The sequence below is a fragment of the Rhineura floridana genome, chromosome 1 (assembly GCF_030035675.1).
Source record: "Rhineura floridana isolate rRhiFlo1 chromosome 1, rRhiFlo1.hap2, whole genome shotgun sequence".
Classification (NCBI taxonomy): Eukaryota; Metazoa; Chordata; class Lepidosauria; order Squamata; family Rhineuridae; genus Rhineura; species Rhineura floridana.
Window position 1 is genome coordinate 104422817 of NC_084480.1, and position 27150 is coordinate 104449966.

The following is a 27150-nucleotide window of genomic DNA, read 5'->3' on the forward strand; positions in this document are numbered from 1 at the left end:
GCAGTGACTGGAGAACATCATAAGCGCAAGGGGCTTAGATAACAGAGCCCTGAATGACCCATATTTTCTGTACTATTTTAACCATGATAAAATAGAAAACCAAGTTTTTGGCCAACATCCAGGGAAATCCAGTCATCTTTTATCCCAAACTTTTCTCTACAAAGATCACCATAAGGCCAGGAACTGAAGTGAATGTGAGCCCCAGACGTATTTTAAGGGAGACGAGGAGCTGAGACAGAGGCAAGGATTGTCTACTGCCTTCTTGATGCATGCAAGCTTACCTTGGAAGCCTTTCTAGATGTTGTGGAGTGTCACCAGATCTCCACTGCCTGTTATTATTAAGATCAGACCTGACTCCTGTCATGTTAGAGGCAAGGGAAAGTAGGCTAGAAAACCAAAAGGGCAGCAAGAAAGCAGTAACTTGCGGTGGCAGCAGAATGGCGGGTTGCTCAAATTAGTTAGCCAGCCTGTCCTTTATACAGGAGGTTTTTGATGAAAGGTTTCATTGTGGCCTAGGCTTCCTTCATATTCCTCTTTTTGCAAGACAGGACAATGTAACCGTCCCTCCAGCAGCAGTGACACTGCCACTTACCAAAGCACCGGGGGGGGGGGAGGAGCCAGGAGCCAGACTGCCAGTGTGCTCATGCAGTCTCAACCTTATCATTGCCGCCCTACCTCATCCTGGTAAGTCAAAGCAAAATCGCTATTGAGAGGGCAGCAATGGGTAGTGGCCCACCACTCCTGCTTTTAGACAGAACCAAGTGGTGGCATACAGGTGGAATCACTCCTTCTTCTCTCCTTATGACCCCAAATCCACAGCCTGCTTATTTCTATCCCTATAGAGGTTAGTCTTTTTTAGCTTCCCTGCTGCTGTACGCATTAGATTTTTCAAAGTGACAAGAGATCCCTATCTCACCTTAGACAACGAAGCTGATTTTTGCAAATATATTTTTCCCCACTGGCAAAGTGTTGACATTCTAATAGTATGGATGGGTCTGAGGGCCTGACACTGAAATATTATTTGGAACGACTATGACATGGTAAACAGGTGAACGCAATACACACTCAAAGAGAGAGAGAATGAGGGATTATTTACACCATAAATATGGGAGAACAGGACCTAGCATCCTGTCTCATAATTACAGAGAACAGAGTTACAGCACCTCTACATATAATTGCACTGCATAAGCCGATATCTTCCAAACCTAGACTTTATCTGAGCCAGCCACTATTCAAAGCAACTCTAAAATATTGGTTGCTTTTGCATGCCACCAGCTGTTGGGATTAGGTAAGAATATCATGTTCTAGGTAAAAAAAAAAATTCTGCAACCAGAAATGGTTTTTTTTTTCCACTAAAAGGAGAGAAGGAAGATCAACTGTCTTACCAACTTCCTGGTTGAGTTAGCTTGGGTGACTGGCTTAACCTTAATAGGCATAGATCAAACTAAAATGCTGCATCCTGTGTTCAGGGAAAGTCCTGTTCCTGATACATGGCAACCTGGCTTGGAAGAATTTTATTTATTTATTACATTTTTATCCTGCTCTTCTCACCAAAGGAGCCGTGGGGAGCAAGGAAAGGTTACATACAGCTAGAATGGGACAGCTTAACAGGGATAAGGTATAAATATGGATGTATGTGTAGAATGAAAAAGATTAATATTGAATGGGCTCCACTCAATGACTGAGAATTGGGGCTATTCTGATGGCCTGCCGCTGCCCCCCCCCCCCGAAGTGAAAGCCTATGCACAAGCAGCTTCTCATGTGTAAGCTTCCCCCCTACTAACAACTGCATGAACAGATGCATGTTCAGGCGGAAGGGCCAGCAAAATGCCTTTGGGTGCGGCCAGTGTCACAGCTCCACTCAACTGTCATTGTGTGGAGCCCCCTTCACTTGGATTAAACAATGCTTCAAATCTTTCTTAAGTTCTTAAAGCAAACACACAAGACAAAAGATAAAAGCATGACAGTGTAGATCACAGGTTAATTTTATTTGGAATGTTACTTGGGCCTGCTCAGGCAGGTCCTATACCTTTTACAATTACTAACTCTGTAAAAGCAAACATAGCTGTTCTTTGGCTTTGGATAAATATAAAAAAGGAGATAATGCCTCAAGAGATTAACAACAACAAAAGTATATTTTTCCAGGCTACAGTTTTTTCAAGATATCAAGACTAGACAATAGTCTAACTTGGCAAGTACTCTCTTTAAGTGCCTTCCTTATACATATATATGTAACAGTATGAATTTAAAAGGAATGATATCCTCAAGGGAGAGGCTGAGAGGTATCTGAAGGATATGAAGCTCAGTTGTCACCACCACACAAAGCCACCAGAATAGTTTCATAATCACCTTTTGTTTCATCCTACATGTGAAAGAGCAAAAACAAAAAAAGTAATGTTAAGTGACCAACAAAATGAGAGTCTGCTACTGCTAGATATTATATGATAACGTAATAAAGATCAGACCTTTCCTGCAAATTCTAAGGCCATGCTCACACATTACTTTTTGTCCTTTTCAGGAGTTTGTTTCTCCATGGATGTTTTAAATCTAAAGTGTCACGTGGAACCTACATGAGTAGAAGACAACTGATCCCTGCTACCGATCCCCCCCCTTTTCAATTCAAGGAGGATAGTAGTGATGGTGATGGAGGGTTAATGTTGATCATGTAGAGAAAAAATGGCTAAAGAGGACTTGTTTCCATGGGTTTACTGCAGCTTCACAAAGGGAAGAGTCTTCTGGCTCATCCCAGAGTTCATGGCACAGTGCTAGTGCAACTCCAGTGAAAGCAATGGAGCATTCTTCAAGTTTTGGGAAAAGTCTATAGCTCTGTCAAGAAATGCCAATCAAGCTCCGAAAGTCCTGTTTTCATCTAGCCAGAAGGTATCATGAACAGGCTTAAATACGCAAGCAAGCATTTAAGAGCAGAGCTGGATTAAAATCTGCATCAACAGAGCCCTGACATGGGGAATCCTCTTAGATAAAGGATCTATTCAGATCTCTCCCTAACACTTCATTTGGCTTAATAGCAATTTGGAAGAAAGGACTACTAGTTTTTTTAAACAAGGCTACTCAAAATGTTCTTCTACATATAAAATACATGCAGTCTTGTGATGCTGAGAGTCTTACAACGCAAACCTATATAAGCAGAAGAAAGTCCTATTGAGCTCAATGGGAATTACTTCCTAGATAAGTGTGCCTAGAGTGCAGCCTTAATAATTGCTCTGAAACTCCCAAGGTACTTAATTTTTGTCACCAGGAATATATACATACACAAGCCAAACCCTGCTTTAAGGCATTTTGCAAGCTAAGCACTCAGGGCTCCCACGACTGACTCTTTAGCTACCCAATCAAGTTTACTGCAATTAAAAACATGTTACATACCAAGACAGCCTGGCAGAGGGACTTGCCATACATTGACCTGTAAAAACCTTTGATCTCATTCATGTCAACCTCAGAGCGCGACACCATGACCCTGTTCAGAGTTTTGTGGCGTGTTCCAGAACCCTGTTAAAAATAAATGAAAATAAATTACCCATATAAGCCAAAATATGTACTGAAGGCACATGAGGTCACCACTGTACTGAAGCTTAGCAAGTCTATACCTATGAAATGGTCCTTTGCCCATATCCTTTGAGGAATCTGCTGGCACCCGATCCCAAAATGTCCCATTTCAGGGCTTTCCACAAGCTAGTGCCCAAATTGGAGGTGGGGGATGGAGGTGGACTCACCAAATATTCTTTGGAGAGGGCAGAATTCTCCAGTGGTTTCAAGATACCCAATAATTTCCAGAAAGTTTCTCTTTGATAAATTTCAGCTCAGTTAGAACTGGAACCTCAGCTGCTCCAGACATTGTTCACTGAATCCATGGGTGAGAAGTTGGAAAAGGAGGAGCATTTCACTGAATATATCCTGGGGAGAGGGTGCTGGATTTCTGCAGTTTGGAGGAAGCCCCAAACTAGAGTTTTTCATATAATTTAGCAGAAATTTCTTTTCTGAGAAATTCTGGCCCAACTCTACTGGGAATAGTACACAACTTAGGCCCCCTCTGCACTCCACATTTAAAGCAGTACCATACCACTTTAAGGAGCTTCCCCACAGAATCCTGGGACCTGTAGTTTGTTATGAGAGCTGAAAATTGATAGGAGACCCTATGCCCCTCACAGAGTTACAGCTCTCAAGAGTTCCCTGGAAAAAGAGATTGACTGTTAAGCCATTCTGAGAATTGTAGCTGTGTAACGGGATCTCCTAACAACTCTCAGCACCCTTCACAAACTACAGTTCCCAGAATTCTTTGATGGAAGCCATGACTGTTTAAAGTTATATGATACTGCTTTAAATATGTAGTGCCGGTGGGACATTTAATTATCCTCTTCATCCATAAGAGGAAAGAACAAATTAAACTATTTCCCTTGGCTTCTTTGCCCAAGAAAGTAAAAATCTAACTACGATTTTAGCATACATCTTTAGAGCAAGAGTTCCTTGTTACCATTCTGCTGTTGAAGTATATTTTACCTTCATTGCCAAATGGAGCTTTTCAGCAAAGAAAGCTGGCTTGCTTGTGGCACATTTCACTGGAAATCAAACAGAACTGTGATTACTTATGACAGCAAGGTAACAAAAACAAGGTATGAGGAAAATAACAAATTCAAATCCTGAAGACTTCAACCTCAATGGACTTTAGTTCCCGTTGGGAGTTAATTAAGCACAAATTACAAGTCCTCTTCAGGCATTTGACCTGAACACCTTGGGTGCCTTGGCGGAAAGGTGATATATAAATGCAATTAAAAAAATAAAAAACGCATGAGGGCAAAACGCTTATAAAGGTCCACAAGCAATCAATGCCTGCTCCATCTTAATCTTGCCATGTGGAGCACAAAGGTCTGATAGTACAAGGATTCCTGATCACAGGGAAGCTTCTAAACACTTTCATAAACTTGCCTAGAAGCCCTTCTCAGCCATTTGCTCAAAGGTCAGCAGTGGAGGGGTCAGGGCCAGGATGCATGGCTCCCACCACACTTTTCGCCCTCTTGTGTCGAGGCTGAACTCCTGAGGAGGACTACAGTTATACACAAATGCATGTAACAAAAACCTGCCAGCAGCTTCAGGTGTTGGAGCAGTGAGGGAGGAAGAGTGCTTAACTATTTCCTATGTGCAAACAATAATCCAGTAGCTCTTGGAGAAGGGCAAAGCAACTCAAGGGCAATTTAGATTTAAAACACAGTTAGCAAGGAAAGGTTAAGAACCTCCTCTCCGTCCTTGCTTCTTCTGCAGTCAAAAAGAATCTCATTATGAGGCATGCATATTCATGAAGAGATTCATGGTGCCATTTATATTCATTTCCAAACCAGTAGTGCTTATTTAAGCAAAATGGGAATGCCTAACTTCTTAACTGTCAGGTTTCCATCACTATTAAGAGCTGCATTAATAGCATAAATTCAGCATGTTTTTCCCCCCTCTCTGCAATTTCATGCTCTGGTAAGTTTCCCTGCTGAATTTCTGATAGCCACCAACAATTCAAAGCATAAGAGTCCTGCTAAAAAAGGAGTTGGCAATCTTAATCAAACTAACTGCTTTACTGTTTTAAAGTGAGGAAAGGGTTATAGTTTTACTGATTTACCACAAAGAAAAATAATAGTAAGGCAATTTATTTATTTATTTATTTATTTATTTTATTAAATTTATTAGTCGCCCATCTGGCTGGTTTACCAGCCACTCTGGGCGACGTACAACATAAAAACATATAATTCACATTAAAACCTTAAAATTCCAACAATAACACTAAAACCTAACCCGCCCCAAAAGCCTGCCTGAAATCTCAAGAAAGTAGCTTGGGCCTTCTTATTTATTGTTTTTAATAAGTATGCTGCCTTTTAGAGCAGAGTGGCTTTTATGTACAACACGAGTGCATGCAAGCACAGGTTAGTTGCAGAAAGAGGCTATGAAGCATTACAATGCAGCATCAACGGCAGGAACAGAAGTCTGTGTATTTAGAAAAGCTATGGATTTTAGGTTTGAACTTGTAGTGCATGCTTCTTCTTGATGCAAGGCACATTGTCCACATATGAAAAGATATCCATGTAGTGTCCACGGTCCACACAACACATTAAAAGAGATCCCCACAGGACTCTTCCCTCCATGGGGCACACATGGGCATTCATGAAGAAGAAGCATGCCAGGGCAGTCAGGGAAATGGGAGATCTGTGCATGAGAAGACTAGATGGGGGCATATGGGAGGCATGCACACAATTCTCATGCTCGGGATTCATTGTGCATGCCTATGTGTGCCCCAAAGTGGAAGGGACTGAAGAAAGAGGATTTTTGCACCCAATAAGGATCCCTCCACAGGTAGGCATCAGGTCCTTGCATGGGAAAAGGATCAAGCCAAAAGACACAGTTGTATGCAATTTTATGTAAAAGCAGCCTCAGGAGGCTACCAGTCTGAGCACAGGAAGTTTGGGGGGGGGGAACAGCAGACTGCTGAACCTCCCTCTTTCTTCATGGGAAGAGAATAATCTTGGAGGAATGACTTTGAGAGGGACAATGTCTAGAAAGAGTTCACCAGCCCCCAGCCACTTGGGGTGGGGAATTGGTGGCACCCTAGATGTTCCTGGACTCTAACTCCCATCAGCTCCATCCAACATGACTAAAGGTCAGTGATGATGGCTGCTGGAGTCAAGGAACATTTGAAGGTTCACAGGTTCCCCATCCCTGTTTTAAAATCTCATAGGATGGGTAGAAGAATGGATAGATAGATGGATGGGTGGATAGATGAATGGGTAGATAGTATTTCAGATTTTTTGGACTCCCCCTCCAGATGGGAGCACAGGGTGGCTTACAACACAGCACAACATACAATACAAACAATAATGTACATTAACAGAAACAAAATAATGCATCCATCAGAAAAATAGGGACACTAAGCTTCAGCTCCAACCAGCATCAGGTTCCAAAGGCCTAGACAAATGTCTTTTCATCTTGTGTCTAAATAACAATTACAAGTAGGTGTGAACCTGCAATTAGTTTAGGATGTTTTACCAGACCTCCATAATATCTTACCACTTTTCTGCCTCTGCACACTATCACTACTGCAGCTACCATGAAGTTGCTTAGGGAATGTGAATGTGAATGTGAATTTAACAAAACAATATACAGTCAGATCAAAGTCACCGATTTAGGCTGCCATCCTACATATGTACATATGAGCTCAGTGGGACTTACTTCTGAGTAGACATGCATAGGATCACACTGTTATTCACCTAATTATTGTTATTGAAAGAGGGACAGAATTAAGGAACAAATGAATTTTTACTAAGGAATAAGGTCACATACCAATTGCTGTGAGGCAGTTCTCAATGTCTCCTTTCAGCTCCAGGTCCAGAGCTTTGTTCATGTCATGCTTGCTGTACTTGGTGTATTTCTGGAAAACTGAAAACAAGAGCATAAGGAAAAATGTAAGCAGGCTGTACCCAGCGAGATATAAGTTTCATGCAACTAAGTTACTCCTTTCTAACAGGTTTTGTCCACTTAGAAGTGGCCAACTATAGTAAGGAAATGCACTATTACAAACAAAGCTGTGGATGCCTCAGGAGGGGAGAGTGTTCTTGCACTCGGGTCCTGCTTGCGGCCTTCCCCCAGGCACCTGGTTGGCCACTGTGAGAACAGGATGCTGGACTAGATGGGCCACTGGCCTGATCCAGCAGGCTCTTCTTATGTTCTTATGTTCTTATGTTTATCCTTAAAACTATCATTATTTTGCACTCTGCTATTTTTGTCCCTGCTGGAGTAGCTCAAGCCCCCAAACTTCCTCAAATGTGGGTCTCTCTTCCATGGGCTACATATTATCAATGCAATCCATTAAAAGGGCAGACACAATAAAGTCCTACTGAAACCAAGAGGGCATAATTACCAATATGCTTAAGTCAGGACCAAACAATATGTGTTGCTATCCTTGTATCACTTCCAAATCGCTTTTTCAATTTTTCTTTCATTTCAGGCTTGGTGGACTTTTTGTTCATCCCTTCCCTCTTCCAGTGACACGGTTCAAAATTTTCCTAGCCACAGCCCATGCCACCATTAGTCTTATAAAAAAAAACACCTCCCATTGGCACCAATGGAAGGTTCGGCCCAGCAGTCTAACTGCAGTGTAGCAGGGTGATCAAGATTACAGCAGGATAAGGAAGAGTAAATCCTCCCATGTTGTGGTCCTAATAAAAAGGGGGGGGGGGTTGACAGAAGGACTTCTGATGAAAGAAAAACTAACAACATGATTGACATCACAGGTAGTTAGGCTCTCATAATTATTTTTTAAATGTATACCCAGACCTTCTTCGGAGGAGCTTAGAGCAGCATTTCCTCTTACTTAAGCCTATGAAAGATTGTTACTTGCCCAAACCACCCAATACGTTTGAAGGCCAGAGAAAGTTCTGTGTGTTCCTAGCATGTAACAAGCTTTCTTTGTCTCCAAGAACTTCAAGCACTTTGCATACTTATTCACCAGGTCAGTGCATTTTGTGTATCTATTCCTGTATTTGCAGTTGTTTGGATTAGGAAGCTGGAATAGGTCTTTACAATACAAGTCAATATTGTGTTAACGGAAATTTCTCAAATTGAAAAAGCAAAACAAATTCAATGCATTGATCACTTTGATCAGAAAAATGCAAATTCCCACTTTTCATGAAAAGAACAGGAACGTAGGTCAAATGAACAGGAGGGATAGGCAACCTGTAGTTCAACAATATCTAGATGGCTCTGGGAGTTCGACTGAAATGTGGGATAAAATCTCATCAAAGAAATAAAATCTTGCTTTCTACCTACCTCTTCGGAGATGAGGGTAACTTCTTGTAGTGAGGATGTTAATGAAAACATTAACATCTGTTCCCTTTTTTCTCTCTCCAGCTTCATACAAGGCCTATTGTAATAAAGCAGATAATATAGCATGGGAGTCCAAAATATTCTGTATAATCAGACTCCATCAAGGTAAAACCAAAACCAAGAAAATGATTCTACTTTGAAGAACAATGCCACATAGATGTGTCTCTCTTTGCATCTGTAGTTTGGCGACAGCAATAAAGAAATGTAAAACAAGATCATCATCCCTCCCTGTTGGATTGCTGTTGTTTGATTTGCACTATATCCTGCAGGATTGGGTCCCAGGAACCTTAGCCAGCCGTGGTTTATTTTTTCCATCTACCCTTTGGAGGGATATGTTGACTGCGGACTGAGGGACGTGTGGAGACCTTTTTGCCTACAGGAAGAGGAACATTGTTGTTGCTTAGAGAAAGAGAGCAGCTGTGGCTGCTACTTTGGTTCTTACACACAGCATTTGTTCCAGCTGCCCAAGGAGTGAGAGCTATTATTGCTGTTTGCTCCTGTCTTCTTTTGATTGTCATCATTGCTGCGCTTCTCATTGAACTGCTTGTACTGGGAAGATCTGCTGCTGGGCATAATGAAGATGGCGGCGTAAGAGCTCGCTACGGCTGGAGCTCCGCCACCATATGTTTCTTTTAACACCTTTTAATCACCTTTTAGTGTTATTTTTGGGATCAGGAACGCCTCCCCTCCGTTTTATAACTTGCAATAAGTTTGGCTGTATTTTAATTTGTTTGTTTGTTTGTCTGTCTGTTGTTGTGTGAATGAGAGTTTAAGTGTTTTGCTGTATTAGATTTATTTTAAGATGTGCCTGGGAGAACATGCCTTGGGCCTCGCAGGGAGATTTTCGGGGGCCCCAATTAACGTTGTGACGGGTAATGGGAGGTATGGCGTTGGGAGGAGAACGTGCCAGGTAAGGGGAACTCGTCCCAGACAAGTTGTGTCTGTGCCTTGTTCCGGTTCTCCTCCTATCCACAGGACTGTTGGTTGTACTGTCAGCCAGCTCTCGGATCTCCAGGTGCTGCTTTTAAATGCTAGGTCGGTCGTTAATAAAACCCCCCTTATCCACGATTTGATTGTGGAGAAGGGTGCCGACCTTGTGTGTATTACCGAAACCTGGGTGGGTGAGCAGGGAGGAGTTGCTCTTTCCCAGCTTTGCCCACCTGGGTATTCGGTGCAGCACTGTGGTAGATCTGAGGGCTGGGGAGGCGGGGTTGCTGTGGTCTATTGGAGTTCTTTCTCTCTCACTAAGCACCCTGTCCAGACGGCGACTGGTTTGGAGTGTCTTCATCTTGTGCTGGGCCAAGGAGACAGATTGGGAATACTATTGGTGTACCGCCCACCTTGCTGCCCAATGGCTTCCCTAGCTGAGCTGACGGAGATAGTCTCGGAGGTATTGTTGAGATCCCCCAGACTTGTGGTACTGGGGGATGTCAACATTCATGCCGAGGCTGTCTTGTTCGGGGCAGCTCAGGACTTCATGGCCTCCATGACAACCATGGGGCTGTCTCAAGTTGCTACTGGCCCGACGCATGTATCAGGACATACTCTTGATTTGATCTTCGCCACTGGTCATGGAGATGGTGATCTGAGGGTGGGGTATTTTTCATCTACTCCATTGTCATGGACAGATCACCGCTTGCTGAGCTTTAGACTCACGGCAACCCTTTCCCTCTGCAGAGGTGGGGGACCTATTAAGTTGGTCCGCTCCCGGAGGCTTATGGATCCTGTTGCTTTCCAGAGCGCTCTGGGAGTTTTTCCGGCTGATAGCACTGGCGCTCTTGTCGAGGCCATGGTCGATCTGTGGAATGCGGAGATGACCCGGGCCATTGACATGATCGCTCCCGCGCGCCCCCTTCGGAGCAGAACTCAAACAGCACCGTGGTATACCCCGGAGCTGAGAGGGATGAAGCAAGAGAGAAGGAGGCTAGAGTGCAGGTGGAGGCGAACTCCTGACGGATGTAGTCATTCTTTGGTGAGTGCTTCCACTAAGTTGTATTAAAAGCGGTTAGGGCGGCAAAAAAGTCATATTTTGCTGCCACCATTAGATCATCTCTTTGCCGCCCAGCGGAGCTTTTTAGGGTGGTACGAGGGCTTTTACATTCTGGCCCTCCTGATACTAAGGAAACATCGGAAGCTCGCTGCAAAGAATTTGCGGAGCACTTCCAGGATAAGATTGCTTGCATCCGTCGGGACTTAGACTCTGATGTTATGACAGATGACTCCATTGAAGTGTCCAGAGCGCGGTCTTGTCCTTCATTGTTGGATGAGTTTCAGTTGGTGCAGCTCGAGGAAGTGGACAAGCTGCTTGGAATGGTGCGGGCGACCACGTCTGCCCTTGATCCTTGCCCATCTTGGCTGGTGAAGGCCAGCAGGGCTGTAACCACCGGCTGGGCCAAAGAGGTGATAAACGCCTCCTTGAGAGAGGGAGTAGTCCCTGGTAGTCTCAAGGAGGCAGTAGTGAGACCTCTTCTAAAGAAACCTTCTTTGGACCCAGATATTTTGAACAACTATAGACCGGTGGCGAATGTCCCTTTTTTGGGCAAGGTCCTGGAGCGGGTGGTCGCCGGCCAGCTCCAGGCGCTCTTGGATGAAACCGATTATCTGGATCCGTTTCAATCCGGTTTTAGGCCTGGTTTTGGCACTGAAACAGCCTTGTTCGCCCTGTATGATGACCTTTGTCGGGAGAGGGACAGGGGGAGTGTGACCCTGTTGATTCTCCTTGATCTCTCAGCAGCGTTTGATACCATCGACCATGGTATCCTTCTGGGGAGGCTCGCGGAGTTGGGAGTTGGGGGCACTGCTTGGCAGTGGCTCTGCTCCTACTTAGCGGATCGTCGCCAGAAGGTAGTGCTTGGGGAACATTGCTCGACACCCTGGACTCTCCATTGTGGAGTCCCCCAGGGTTCAGTCTTGTCCCCCATGCTCTTTAACATCTACATGCAGCCTCTGGGTGCGGTCATCAGGAGTTTTGGAGTGCGTTGCCATCAGTACGCTGATGACACGCAACTCTACTTCTCCTTTTCACCTTCTTCAGGTGAGGCTGTTGATGTGCTGAACCGTTGCCTAATCGCGATAATGGACTGGATGAGAGCTAATAAACTGAAACTTAATCCAGACAAGACTGAGACACTGTTGGTGAGCTCTTTACCTGCCCAGATGGTGGATCCTGTTCTAGATGGGGTTACACTCCCCTTGAAGGAACAGGTTCGTAGCTTGGGGGTCCTTTTTGACCCTTCCTTGTCGCTTGAGGCTCAAGTGGCCTCGGTGGCACGGAATGCGTTTTACCATCTTCGCTTAGTAGCCCAACTACGCCCCTATCTGGACAGTGACGATCTCGCCTCAGTTGTTCACGCTCTGGTAACCTCTAGACTGGACTACTGTAATGCGCTCTACGTAGGGCTGCCCTTGAAGACCGTTTGGAAACTTCAGCTAGTGCAAAATGCGGCAGCCAGGTTGTTAACGTGGACCCGCTGGTCTGCGCATATAACACCTGTCCTGGCCCGCCTGCACTGGCTGCCTATTTGTTTCCGAGCCAGATTCAAGGTGTTGGTTTTGACCTATAAAGCCTTACACGGTGTGGGACCACAATACCTTGTGGAACGCCTCTCCCGCTATGAACCTACCCGTTCACTTCGTTCAATATCCAAGGCCCTCCTCTAGGTACCAACTCATCAGGATGCCCGGAGGATTGTTATTAGATCTAGGGCGTTTTCTGTAGTGGCCCCCGAACTGTGGAACAGCCTACCTGTGGAGATACGCCTGGCGCCTTCGGTACTTTCTTTTAGGCGCCAGGTTAAGACCTGGCTATACTCCCAGGCATTTTAATGTTCAATGTGTTTCATTTAATTTTTTTTTTCGTTTAACTTGTTGCTGATTTTATTGTAATTTTATTGTAATATTGTATTTTAATCTTGTTTTGTTCACCGCCCAGAGAGCTATTCGCTATGGGCGGTTTAAAAATGAAATAAATAAATAAATAAATAAAATAAGTAACCAACAACACCACAGTAGAATTCAAACTGGAAGTCAAATTATTTTCTGTCCATTCCACAATTTATCACTCTACACTAGGATTCCTGCAAATGAGTGTACCAACAGAGTCACATATATGGCTAAGAAATGATGGAAGGAGGTGCTTAACCCTTTCCTTGCTGGCCGTTTTCCTAAAGCATTTGATGTCATTCAGAGACAGAGAGAGAGAGAGGGTTCACATGTAATGCTAAGCCAAGCCATTGCTAAATATGGACAAGCAAGTGCACTTCTGCAGAGTTAGAAACTGGGATCTAAACAAATTTTAGCTACTTTAGTTGGGAAGGAACAAAGCAGCCGTGATTTTGGAAATGCACCAACATGCTTGCTCATTCATGCCTAACCATAGTTTGGCTTAGCATTCATAAAGAAACCAGGTCATTGGAGAATTCCAGACATGTGTTACCCCCTACAGTGGGAAAATCAGCTTGGAAGGAGAATGTAACACAAAAGAAAAACAAAGGAGTGACTTCCATGTCACTTTCCCCCACTTAAAAATCACCCTCCCAAAGCAGTTTTTCCCCCTCAGAAAGCTACCATTGGGGCTTCATTATGCCTATTTGTGTGCAACATGTATGTTGCCTATGAAGCTGTATAGGAAAGGATTACTGTGCAAGAAAGTGTTGCCTTCGTTGATTATCATCACCACAAACATCCTTCCTGCTAACGGACAGCTAACTGTAATAAAGTTTAAGAGGAAATTCTGCTGTATAGAACACTAGCTCACAAAGCCAAAAGATAGCCCTAAGAAGGGGAGATAGGCTCTCATCATAGCAAGTAACTGATGCTTCCAGTTAGGACCTGTCATTGTGCCTTAAGCAATTAAATAAGGAACATTTGACTCTGCTTGTGATACTAGTCAACCTCTGAGACTTGCTTTGAAGGACTCTAACTGTGGTGATGTAGCATCGCCTAGAACAAACTTCCCCAAGCTAATGATTTCCTGGGGCACAGAGGCTATATAGAAGTTAAGAGACCTAAGACCTGCCTCATGTAAAATCACCGGAGGCCTGTACCGCCACTAGGCCCAGTTCTCCCTATCCTCCTGAAAGAGCGCTGTTTAATGGTGGGGGATGGGGGAAGGGTAGAGCTTAGATCCTTTTGTTAGAATAATCTCATGGGATTTTATTATCTGATGAACTGGTAAATCAATTGGGACACTGAGGAGAATGGCTGAACAGGTAACAGAGTTCTGGCTGCAGGAAAAGGATCTGGTGGTCTCATTAGTCCTTGGCAAGAGAGAGAAGCAGATTCTTGGGATGGATTCACAAGTGGAGAAGTTCTTCCATGGGGAGAGATATCCTAGGTAAAGAACAATTAGAATACATGCAAGCCTGCTCTTACCCGTGCGTCATTATCTGCCAGCTCTTCATTTACATGAGGATTTTCATCACGGTCACCCTGCAAAAATTCAAGTTCACTTATCACCACTTTATATACTATAATCTTGGCTTACCAGTGAAGAAATAAGAAGTTCTAGTTCTTAAAATTTTAAATTGTGCATTGTTCAAACTGCATACCTTTGCAAGGGCAAGCAAAGCCTTCTGGAAGTCTCCAGATGTATCTGAGGCAATGTCTTTGGCAAGATCTCGCTTAAAAACTGACAAAAGAACAAAACAATTAAAATAAACAATTAAAATGAACTCCATTATTTTGAAACAAAACATTCAGCATGGTGAGATAACCCAGACTACTGCAATGCACTCTACGTGGGGCTGCCTTTGAAGACAGTTCGGAAGCTGCAGCTCGTGCAAAACGCAGCAGCCAGATTGCTAACAGGGACTCAGAGATGTGAACATATAACTCCGATTCTGGCTTGCTTGCACTGGCTGCCTATATGCTTCCGGGCTCAATTCAAAGTGCTGGTTTTGACTTATAAAGCCTTACACGGCTTGGGACCACGATACCTGGTGGAACGCCTCTCCCGATATGAACCTACCCGTACTCTGCGTTCAACATCAAAGGGCCTCCTTCGGGGGCCCACCCAGAGAGAAGCCCGGAAGGTGACAACAAGAAAACGGGCTTTCTCTGTGGTGGCCCCCGAACTATGGAACTCTCTCCCTGATGAGGTACGCCTGGCGCCAACATTGCTGTCCTTCCGGCGCCAGGTAAAACCCTTTTTGTTCTCCCAGGCTTTTTAACAACATTTTAACAACATTTTTAACATCTATTGTAACACCTACATTTGCACTTACGCTCTTAATATTTTAGTAATTTTAATTACTTAACATCTTAATAATTTTAACTGATTTAATACGTTTTAATATTTTTAGGCTTGTGTTGTAGTTGTTTATATGTTTAATTATGTTCTACTACTTTTGGTATATTGTTTTTAAGTTGTTGATATATGTTTTTACTTGTATATTGGATGTTTTTATGTTGTGCACCGCCCAGAGAGCTACGGCTATTGGGCGGTATAGAAATATAATTAATAAAATAATAAATAAATAAATAAATTGACTTTTTACTCCCAATGGCATCTTGAAAAAGATGCTCATCTGAAATCTTACAGGGCAATCCAATGCATGTTTACTTAGAAACATGTGTTCAATGGGGTTTCCTGCCAGGAAGTAGCAGCCCATGTGGTGGGGCAGAACCTCAGAACTGCCCTCCCAGCACTAGCATTGCTGCTACTTACCAGGCTGGGGCGAGGTGGCAGTGAGGTCATGGCTGCACCAGCACACTAGCAGAACCAATCCCGCACTCCCAACAGTACACCTGCACAGTACCTGTGCAGCTCCAACTTTGTCACTGTCCCAGAAAGCTGCAGCAACACTGGTGTTAGGATGGCAGCTCTGTAGCTCCACTCCACCACATGATCACTCCTACTCCCAGGTAGGTGTGCATTAGGGATGTAAGAAGGCACCATTTTCCATTCCACCCTGTATTTGGCACACACAGCACTGTTTCCATTCTGCTGTAGTTCGTCTTTCACCAAAAACTATGTCATGTCTTGCTGTACGCAGTGACAGAATTATACAACTTTCCTAATTACATAATTAATTATGTAAATTACATGGTCATTTCATTATTCTACCTTGTTTCAATGCAAAGGAAATACAATAATCAATAGCATATTGTTTGCAGACTGAAAACAGCAGGCGCAGCAAATACTGGATTGATTTCCATTGTGGACATGGGACGTATAAGCAAACATTTCTGCTCTTACTTCCATTTTGGTGAGAATTCTCCTACATCCCTATTGTGCATAGAATAATATCCTCAAAGTGTGGGTTTTATTTCTGTATTTTTGCAGAGGACCTGTAAACTGTATGTAAAGATTCTCAATATTACCTTCATTTGACAGGCTGGGAGATAATAGAAGACAGACAGAGACAGAGAAAGACAGGAGGAAATAGGTTCCACTGACCTGCATGTTATTTCAAAAAATGTAATCAAAAGGAGAATATGACCAATTTTAGAAACAGATACATACCCAGACATTTTTCAATGTTTAACTTTAATTCTTTATTTATTTATTTATTTTATTTCATTTTTAAACCGCCCATAGCGAATAGCTCTCTCAGACATACATAGTTGTTGACTTGAAACAGTATCTAAGTAGACAAACATTAGCAGCCTAGTAGCTGTTCAATTGATTTGTCTTGGTCACAGTTAAAAAAAGTTCTGACATTGTGCAGGCAGTCACTTGGGGGGGGGGTGTAAGAGAAGATTTTGGCATGGTTGTCTGGTCCCTACAGACCACCACCAGGTAACAAAACATTGGATGGTAAGATTGCTCGCTATGTTCCAAGAGTGACACTAGCCAGATGTTTGAATTACTCTGTATTCTATACCCTGAACAGAACAGAAGTTGATTTTCCTGGCTTATGAGACATTATCAGACAAAATGGCTGAGAGCATTCTATTCTCCCTCTTGCAACAGCATATTCTATTGTTGTTTTAAACACAAACAGCAAATTACCTTCCTGATATGCTCTGTTGGCGTCTCTGATTTGTTTGTTATTCCTTGATGCCAGAATCTCAATTAAGGTATCTTCATCAGTTCCAAGACCCTGTTTGGTGGTAAATCAAATATATATATAAATGACTTCAGTCTAAGAAGTGCAAAATCTGGATGAATAAAAATCATCCAGAGCAATTTTTCTTTTTTCATCAGCAACAAAAAGTGTTCGTTCACACATGGCTTAAAAGTGATTTTTGCTTCCCTTCTTTTGGAAGTCCTGCTTCACACATATAGCTGGAAAGGGGGACAGAAATTAAATGAATACCAAGAATGAGACACAATGTCCTTTTGTATGACAAATGTCTCTCTTCTGTATTAACAGTCATCTGATGATACACAGACAGAGGCTCAAAAGCTATTTAAATCTCATATATGAAAACATTCAAAATTGTCCTGTATTATCACCTTTATCTAAAAAATGTAAAGCCACTAAAGGCTGTCCTAAGTGTTACAGCAAATGATGTTCGTATATAGAATGGTAAGAGTTGGAAAGGTCCTTGTAGCCCTCCTAGTCCAATCCCTTGCTTGATGCAGAAAATCAAGAGCTAGAGAACCCCTGACAGATGGCTGGCCAACGTCTGCTTGAAGACATCTAGCAAGAGCCCACCACACACTCTTGGGCATTCTCCATGGTAGCCCCTAAGCTGTAGAATTCCCTCACCACAGAGGTCCATCCAGCATTTTCATTATATAGTTTATTTGTTTGCTGAACACACCTTGGCCTTTGGCACCTGATATATATATTTTAGGACCCACTCTATTCTCCCTAGGGTAACTTGTTCTAACTGATTTTAATATTGTATTTTTAAATTGTTGAAAATCTCTCTGGGACCTCATGGTGAAGGCCAGGTACATGGTACATGAGTTGGAGCCCATGAACTCTGTGGCCTTGTATCATTGCTACAGCTGTCTTGCCATATTGAGGTTATACACATTTATTAGATTTGCTGTCAGAGACCAGCTCTACCTTGGGTAAATTGCCCAGTCAAGACCAGTCAGAGAAACGTACCTTCATGGAGTACCTGAGCTCTTCAGCATCAAACTGGGCTGGAGTCTTCAGCAGAGCCAAGACAACATCTTCTAGGTGGCTTTTGAGTGCTTTTTTCAAAGCTTCTTCCAGGGGCTATAACAGAAAGCAACACAACTATAAAATAACAATTTAAAGCATTATTTGGATTATAAAATCCTTCTTCCACAGGCTATATCAGAAAGCAACATCACTGTAAAAAAGCAATTTAAAGTGTTATTTGGATTATAAAATAAATATCACTTAGATAAGGTCAGTCTAATCTCCCTCCTATCCTTGGGAACAAATTCACCTCAGGCAGGAAGAATATTGTTTAAGGTTCATACACTCCATTTACTTTGGTCCATTACACTTGTGAGGCCACCTTAAGCAGGCTCATTGTCAGGAGAAAAATCAACCAGTCCTCACACTCTCAGCAATAGTGCCATCCCTACCAAATTTATTGTAGTTAAAGTTGCCTCTAGCTTCCTATCTTTACCCCCTTCTCACAAATACAGATGGCATCTCAGCCTCATCTCTTTCTTCCTGGTTTAGGGAAAAACAACGCATGACATGGGTGGCCTATGAAAGGGATCTCCAGCAGATTAAAAATGGAAGTTAAAGGAGCCAAGGGAAGGTCCTCAATTCATATGAGGTCCATAGTGCTTTTTTGGGGGGGGGGAGGATACACCCCCCCTTATGCCAAATCTAGGATGCCTTGTAGTCAAGCTTTAGAAACCTATATTCAAAATATCAAATTCTTGAGGATTTAAAAAATTATTTTATTTCCTAAAATGATGCCTCATGTTGGGCAAAATGCAAAAACACATATATAAGACGCTAAGGGTGACATTTTCTTAGAGACAGTACCTTTCCCTTTAACTGCTGGTAGGCAGCTTTGATCTGCTGGCGTTCAGCATTGGTTCTTTTAGTCAAGATATCAATGATGGTTGCTTCATCAACTCCTGAAATGTAAAGAACAAATCTTTGCAAATAGTTATACAAGTCAAACCTTTCTGCACAATATTGTATGCAACAAATTATTTTATCTAATTGTAATGCTGAAGTTCAAATAAGACTTCTCAGCCATGATTGGCCCAAGTCACTTTTTTCATGAACATTTTCCGTACTGATGAAAAAAAAAATTTTTTTTAAAGGAAGAAAAAGCAGCCAGGAGAACCAATGATGACCAACAGGATTTTTAAACGAGAACATTTACATACTAGTTTAAGGGGAGAACTTTCCATTAGAGCTGCCAAAAGATGAATACCCCAAATTCTCTATGCTATCTGTGGGTGGGGAACTGGGCTGGCATTTCACCGAAAATTCTTGGAGTAGGAGAACCCCCCCCCCTCCAGAAATCTCTCCTGAGAAATGCCAGCTTGAAGGGAACTCTATTGTTTCCTTTACCCAACTAATGAGCAAAGAAAGAAAAATCCATTGCTTTCTTTAGCAAATTTGAAATAAGTTTAATCAGTATTAAAACTGAATCCACAGTTGCCCCCAAACTTGGGTAGGCCATTTTGTCAAATATTCTCCAGGGTGAACTAAAATTCTCCAGTAGCTCAGGCAGAGCTTAGATTTTTTTTTTTTTTTTAAATTCTCAGATAAATTTCAGCTTCACCAAAGTAGAATCTTTAGTTTCAATCAAAACTTCTAGGAAAAACCCAAAACATACCAACAATCTAAAGGAGGATCTCTAAACCCCAGGGATAATGGTGGACATACTTGAACAATTTAGAAGGCTGGGATAATGTGACATTGGCTGAAAATCAGCTTCCATTAAAAACTCAGAAAAAGGACTGAGGAACTAGTCCAGTCCTCAAAATAGCAGCCATCAATAGATTAGGGAAGTTTCAATGGTAGATGCTTCAAATTTATTCCACATGCATTCTGAGGTTGAAAAAGCCCATGACAGGACTGTGCCACATCAGGAACAGGGTGTTTGCTGTGGTTAACCTAAACCTTTCTAAAGTGAAATATCCTATGTTCAGTTTATAGAATAAGGATCCCTGCCCCCCCCTTCTTTCTTTAGTCCCTGTAGCCCTGGAAAATCCACTCCTGGGGGTTTGGGGGCCCTCTGGAACTAAATGGCATGTGACAATATGATCTGCAGGTAGAAGGGATAGTCAACTAAAAATCAGGAAACTTTTCTTCTGGGAGTGTCTTTTCACTCCTTGATCATTCATTCACTCCACCATGATCCTTCATTTGCATATTGTATTCTTTTCATCATACCTTTAGCCATGATGGCCTGATCCAGTGCAGCAGCATCCTTGGATGGATTGAAGCCAGGATAAGCATTAACTGCTGAACCACTTTTAGTGTTTTTCTGAAGGAAAAAAATTGAACGGATGAGAAACTTCTATTTGCTTTACATTTTTATCTTCTGAAGGTTCAGGATGAATTGTGTTTAGGACCAGGTGATTAAACTATAAATTAATTAAAGGATGCAAAATAAAAACAATATAGTCAGTCAGTTTTATTCCACTGGAAGTTTTTCCCTACTTTTTCAATGGGCATTGAGGCTTGGTTCTTACAGATAATTATGAATACTAAGGATAGAATTAATTCCACATCAGCTGATCTGAAATTGAATGCTCTTGGTGTGTATATACATGTATGTGTATCTATGTGTGCATACATACATCCTTGATGCATTTTTAATCTTTATTTTCTAATCTGGGCTCCTGCTGGGAGGAAGGGCAGGGTATAAATCAAATAATAAATACATTTTTAATTTAGCATATTACATATGTCAGCAACTACAATTCAATGGTTTTCACGGGATACCGGTATTTGTTTTAGATAAGAGCTGTATTTTGGTGTTTATTCTCATTGCCAGAGGGGGGGAAGAGTAGGGATGTGCTCACTGACCAAGCCCCTTCTGTCATTTTATTGATTTAAAGTATTTATAGCCTGCTCTTCGTTAGCAAGAAAATATCTCAGAGCAGGTTACAGTCAAAAAGCATTCTAACATGAAACATAATCATAACAGAACTAAACAAAATGAAAAACCATATGCATAAACTAAATATATGCATACTGGGGGACAGACCTCCCCTGCTCACTTTGCTAACCAACCCCCACTCCCAAACACACACACACACCATAGGCACCCCAAGCCCTTCCTCGGGATTCTCTCTCTCACTCACTCACACACACACACACGCGCGCGCGCGCGCGCGCGCACGCGCACGCGCACGCACAGGCACAGGCGCACAGGCACAGGCGCACAGGCACAGGCGCACAGGCACAGGCGCACAGGCACAGGCGCACACACAGGCGCACACACAGGCGCACACACAGGCGCACACACAGGCGCACACAAACCACTCCCCTGCCCTGGGCACTCACAAACTTGACCAGCCTCCCACCTGCCCAGGCTGCCGCCACTGCCCTACCACAGCCGCTTACCAGCCTTCCCCCCCGCCCTGTCTGGAGCAAAGCATCTGCCCTGCTTAGTCCACTTACCAGCCTCCTGCTGAGGCTGCCATTGCCATCATGTGAGCCAGTCAGAGTCCCTGCCCTGGCCTTGAGCCCAGCGTGACTTGGCTTTGCTTCCTTTCGCCCCTTCCTGCCCCCAGTCTTGAGCCCAGCGCAGCTGCAGTCCACCTCCCATCCCCTTTTGCTATATATCTATATATATATATATATATAAAGAGGTGCTGGTAGTCTGTACCAGTGGGCAGGGGCAGGGCCAGGCATTACTGGGCCCTTGGGCACCAGCCTGCCTTAGACCTGAGGTGTACACACCCCAACTACCTCTCATGGTGCATAGTCTCACACAAATGACATGCGAGCTGTGTGAGCAGTCCTGCCATGAACCAAGCAGTCAGTGGGGGCTTCCCTAACGGGCTGGCATCCCTGCTGTCATCTTGATGGTGCCCATGCAGTGTGCACGGCATTCACCACAACAGGAGAGATAGGTGGGGCAAGTGTTCGAACTTATTGAAGCCTGTGTGCTATCTATATTGGGAGGGTGCCTGGGAGCTCCCTTTCTGCAATCTGCGGTGGGGTCAGGAGCCGACACTGCTGCAGAATGGGACCACTACTCTCCCACCCTAAGGAGAGCCCCCTCGGGGAGGGGCCCTCAGCCAGAGCCTGACCTGGCCACCCTCTGGCAGCAGCCCTGCCAGTGGGTACTGTCACACAAAAAAGCCCTGTACATATGTATAGCACAGCAGGATAAAACAACAGTAACATCTCCATTACTCATCCTGCTCCCTTCCACTTGTTGGGGTGGGGGTGTCAGGGAAACAGATCTGAAGTGCAGAGGCTGCTCTACATCTGTAGGCTGCCTGTGTAATTCAGAACCATGATAATACAGAGTTCTAAATCATACAGTGAACCTACATGCCTCAAGCAGACTTCTTCCTTCAGACCTCCCCCCCACTCCCCATGCATGGAATGTGTCAAAGATGGGCAATAGGGGCATGACAGAGGGGTGTGGCCAACAAGCCATCATGTGAGGGACAACACCTGAATAGGGAGTCTTGTGTAAACAGCAATGTGTTATCAGCACTTGGAGTCTTATACAACCCTGTTATAGGAAGACACTTTGGCATGCCACCAGGGCTGGCACCAGGAATGACTGGGCCCTTGGGCACCAGCCTGACCTGGCCCTGTGGTGCCATAGCTCAACACCCCCTCCCAATATATACAGTGCAGGGCTAAGAAGCCTGTGTGCTCCACTTGCCTTTTGCTTCAGAATGCATGATGTGCACACACAGCATGCATGCCTGCCATCAACCAAGATAGTGGTGGGGGTGTCAACCCTCTAAAGAAGCTCCTGCCACCATCTTGGGTGATGACAGACATGCAGGCACCATGAGCACGGTATGCACACTGATGGGAGAGGTAGGTGGGGCATGTGAACAGGCTTACTGAAGCCCAGGCTGCCTGTATGGGGGGTGCCTGGGAGCTCCTGCTAGGCGATCCATGGCAGCATCATATTACAGGACCAAACACTGCTTCAGATCAAGGAATGGGAGCACCATCCCCAGGAGGGGCCCTTCAGGGGCCCTCAGCCAGGGCCCAATCTGGCCACCCTCTGGTGCCAGGTCTGCATGCCACATCCATGTTCTTAAATCTATTTGTGTGCTGACATCCTATTACTAATAGCAAACACATTCTCTGACCATGAAGGAGAATCCTTCTGGTTGCAAAAAGGCACCATCTACACAAAGAAGGAGGAATTAGAGAAGTTAGGGAAGCCCCAAGGTTTGCAAAAGTACAAAATATTTTAGGGGGGAAGCTAAATGGGAAGAGGGAACCCCAAACAGCCCTATAAGGAGTGGCCATTGTTCACTGGTAGTGGAATGATGATCGACCACTGTGGGGGAATGACGTATCCCAGAAAAGGGTATGACTGGTTAGTAGGTATCTTGAACAGGAGCACTCCACATTGCAGTACTTTGTCGCAAACCCCATTTGTCTAATTCTGTTTCCCACATTTCTTTTTTATATGTGTATTGTTATTTGAAGAAGAATCTTACCACATATTGTGGTTCATCCTGCTCCATAAAATAGGCTTGCTTCAGAAATTCTTGTACAAAAGCCATGTTGCGTCAAGGTTTCTGCAATGGGAAAAGCAAAGAACAGAATGAGATGTTTTAGAACTCCTTTTTATGTGTTATAAAATTAATAATCTATATTTTCAGGGCATTCCGAGAACCATGAAAGGAGATGAATGTCTGTCCCCTTCACCCAAGAGCTCTCTAAATGAGGCAAAGGACTGTAGAACATCCTCATTCTGTAGTGGGAGGGCCACTACAAGGTCAGAAAGAGCAGGCATATTGTTCACAGGCTGCTTTTAGCCTTGGCAGTAAAGATGAGGAAATAAGTCAATTTCGGTTTCTCATTTTTTCCAATCTTAAATTCAGTTCTCCATATTTCCATATCAATTTGTGGTGGTTGTTTTTAAAAAGTCCTCATGAAAATTCATCAGCATTTTAGTGTGAATTTCTCTTAATATACACATTTCTGCAAAGCAATCTTCCCTAATATAATGCATTTTTGTATGTTATGTCCCCTGACATGTGCATGTATATATGTAGATGCATTTTTGTACATGTTAGTTGGCTGGAGAACTGCATTGCAAAAATTCAGACCAGTGCAAATTTTGAAGGCCGGCTATGTTTCAGTTCATGTATTGTTTCAGAAAGTGTGAGTTAGGTACGTTCACCTTTTTATGTGAACTAAATTGAATTTCTCCCTTCTTGGTGGTGCCACTTCCATGGAGGAGGAAGCAGAGTCACACTGCCCAGCCCAAAAGCAGCATGTGAGAGAGAGACTCACCCACTACTTCAAAGCTGTAAAGAGAGAGGCAGAAGGAAACAAAATGATGGCCAAAAGAGACCTGCAGGCTGCCAGGTGGCCACCCCCAATATGAATCTTTATGAGAGATACTAGTACCTTACTTGAGTATCCAATTCAGTCATATTCCGAGTAGACCCACTGAAATCAATGGACCAATAGTCCATTGGTTTCACCGGGGGTCTACTCCAAATATACAACCCCATAATGTATTCTTGTCTCTGACACTCTTCCATATCACTAGAGGATTTGGGAAGGGGAGTAGCAGATTGGTAAAACAATTACCATCTTCATGCAACAAAGGAGGAACTGGACTCAGAGATGCTTACACAAAACCACAAAGTTGGATTGAGCTAAGATTTGAGATCTTAGGAGATCAAGATTCAGTACACTTTTTGCCTTCTTGGCTCAATCAGTTATTACTACTAAGCCCATTCAGTTATTATTTTAGCTAAGTATTACTATCTCTTTAATTTTTTGTACTATGTGAGAGACCAATTTCCCATTCACTTCCCCCAAAAGGCAGCTAGGAACTTTGTCCCTAGTTTGGGGGACAATTCTAGTGTACTTAACTTCAGAGAAAATCAGTGTTCCTGGGATGCATTCAGGGACCTGTCATGGAGGTGCCACTGACCTTTTACATTTAGTTTCTATGACACCAGCTAGGCTAAAGGGTTGTTCTGGATGCTTTGCAGTTTATACAGAACAGCTGCACTCAATAGAGGTGACTAACACACACATTTAACTGGGTAGATCTATGAAACCAGAATTCCAAAACCATGGTTTTTGGATAACTGCAAACATTTTGCTGTTAGTTGGGGAGGAGTCTTAGGAAACACAATTCACATGCAATACTTGCATAAAAAATAGGATTTGTCATGTGTCTACAAAAATGTGGCCTGATGCAATGGCCTAAAGAGTGTTGTAATCAAGGTATTTGAAAGGACATCATTTGTAACGTTCCAACATGTTCACTAAGAAGTAAATTGTGCTGTGCTTAGGGACACTTTCTGCAAAGTCAGTTTGCACAGGATAACAACTCAAGTGTGTCAAAGTGCTCACAGCAAGGACACAGCTATCCATGAACGATTTTCTTTCATGTCCAGAATGTGTTGAAAACTTGAAAAACTTGTCCCTTTGACTCAAAAGAACCACCATCCAGAAAGAAACAGCCTCACCCTCTTTTGAAAGCATTTGTGGAAAGTATGAACAGACTAGGAGTCAGATTCTGCTGCTCTTACTCGTACATACTGAGGAGCTGCCTACAACAACAACAACAAAGAAAACTAATTACTAGTTCCTCCCCTTTCTTGAAGGGGAGCTCCTACTTTAATTTCCTATGTAATTCATTTCACATGCATTTCATTTCAAGGAACGAAAACTCTACTGTTATTAAAACAGCTAAGCAACGCCATAACCACAGGGTGTGTTTTTTAACTTTTTCCATATAAGGAAGTCACATTTTTTTCCTCTTAACTCACTCTTTGGTTGTTAAAAATAGTTGTTTTCCACAGTAACACACAGAGAAACCCAAGCATAGTATTCTTTAGTTCTAAAAGAACTAGTTTTGTGCAAACTTAAAAGAGAAAAAGAATACTACATTCATAGTTTTAGAAGTCAGGCTGCCTTTCCACTCCCACCAAAAGTACAAGCAGCAAACAACTTACTGCACATATTTAGACAGACTGCAATCTTGTTCATATACACATTTTGTTACAAATAAACAATATCTGAAAGCAAATAGGCTCAGGATTCCAGCCCAAAAATTACACGTTTCTACAATTTACAAGAAGAAAAATGAATGAAAAAACATACCTTTTTTGCTTTTCAAAACTCAGTAATACTATTCTCTTGTCTGGAAAACTACAGACTGGAAGGATCAGACTGTGGGCTTGTGGTTTTTATAAAGCTACCAGGAAGCCACACCTAGCAACCAAAGCTTACTTCTACAGCTCTAGTGATTGGTTGCTCAGTGGTGGAAGGCTAAGCATGGGATTGGGCCAAAACACACACCCAAATATCTTGGAAACAAACTATCCACTGAAGTGCAGAAATAGATTTTGTGAGCTAATCAAGAAACTGCTGGGCCCAGATGAATAAGTGGGGTGGATGAATCCTGATGCATTAAAGTCAATGGTGTGAACAATTAGGCTGCAGGCTATACACCTTGTAACACCTTCCTGAAAAGGGCAACATGTGTAGGATTGCTCTGTCAGTTTCTTTGATACACTGTTCAAAGCAATTTCCTTGTAGCCTACCACAATTGTTATGGTTCATATACCAAAATGGGCACAGAAAAATGTACATGCATGTATACACTCTACCATACTATAGGCCAGTTCATACAATTCAGTTCCAGGACAGACTTCTACTGTACATAATGTAAATCTCTCTGCAGATTTCCTTGTCTTGCATCTGAGAATTGGTTCACATTTCCGCACTTCCTTCATGTTCCAGCAGTCGCCAGCTGCTGCATGCATGGCTGGTCTGCTAGGGCTCAAGGCATCAACCCACTATCAATTCTAATCTGTACATGCAGAAGGGACTTGATGATTGCTAGGCAGTGACCAAGTATCTTGTTCATTTTGTCCTTTGGAAAAGTTTCAGCCAGTGTATAAGTGTGGTTTGTGAGCATGCACATGGAGCATTTTTTAGGACCCACCTTAGTTTCTGTTATGTTCTTTAGGTTCTTTTTAACTGTTTTAATTATGTGGTTAAATGTGTTGTAACCTGCCCTGGGACCTTTGGGTGAATGGAATAATAATAGTAGTAGTAGTAGTATAAACAAAGCTTGGAAAGTTCATTTTGAAAAGGAACTAGTTCAACATACCAAAAAAGAAACTAATTTCAGTTCACATTTGTTCTTGTACAAAATGAACTACTTTGGTTTATGTTCATTTCACAGTTCAAGTTCATCCAAATGATACTCTGCAATTTTTTTCAGAATTCAGAATGTTAC

The 27150-nt window shown here is 43.0% G+C and overlaps 1 protein-coding gene across 1 annotated transcript; it reads right to left on the minus strand.

Annotated features, from left to right (window-relative positions):
* Positions 1–1969: 1969 nt before the first annotated feature.
* Positions 1970–26115, minus strand: ANXA1 (annexin A1). Its single transcript, XM_061627924.1, has 13 exons — positions 26007–26115; positions 23372–23452; positions 20112–20205; positions 18744–18838; positions 17877–17990; positions 16826–16916; positions 14421–14500; positions 14245–14301; positions 8815–8908; positions 7330–7425; positions 4513–4571; positions 3382–3504; positions 1970–2362 (listed from the first exon to the last, which is right to left on the minus strand). The coding sequence occupies exons 2-13, from the start codon at positions 23435–23437 to the stop codon at positions 2303–2305; spliced, it is 1029 nt and encodes a 342-aa protein (XP_061483908.1). The 5' UTR covers positions 23438–23452; positions 26007–26115; the 3' UTR covers positions 1970–2302.
* Positions 26116–27150: the final 1035 nt, after the last annotated feature.

Excerpts from the sequence above, each read along its gene's own strand:
- ANXA1 (XM_061627924.1), bottom strand. The coding sequence starts at position 23,437 with ATGGCTTTTGTACAAGAATTTCTGAAGCAAGCCTATTTTATGGAGCAG. Across the intron at positions 20,206-23,371 it reads AGGATGAACCACAATATGTG|AAAAACACTAAAAGTGGTTC; the intron begins GTAAGATTCTTC and ends TTTTTCCTTCAG. Across the intron at positions 17,991-18,743 it reads ACCAGCAGTTAAAGGGAAAG|CCCCTGGAAGAAGCTTTGAA; the intron begins GTACTGTCTCTA and ends TTTCTGTTATAG.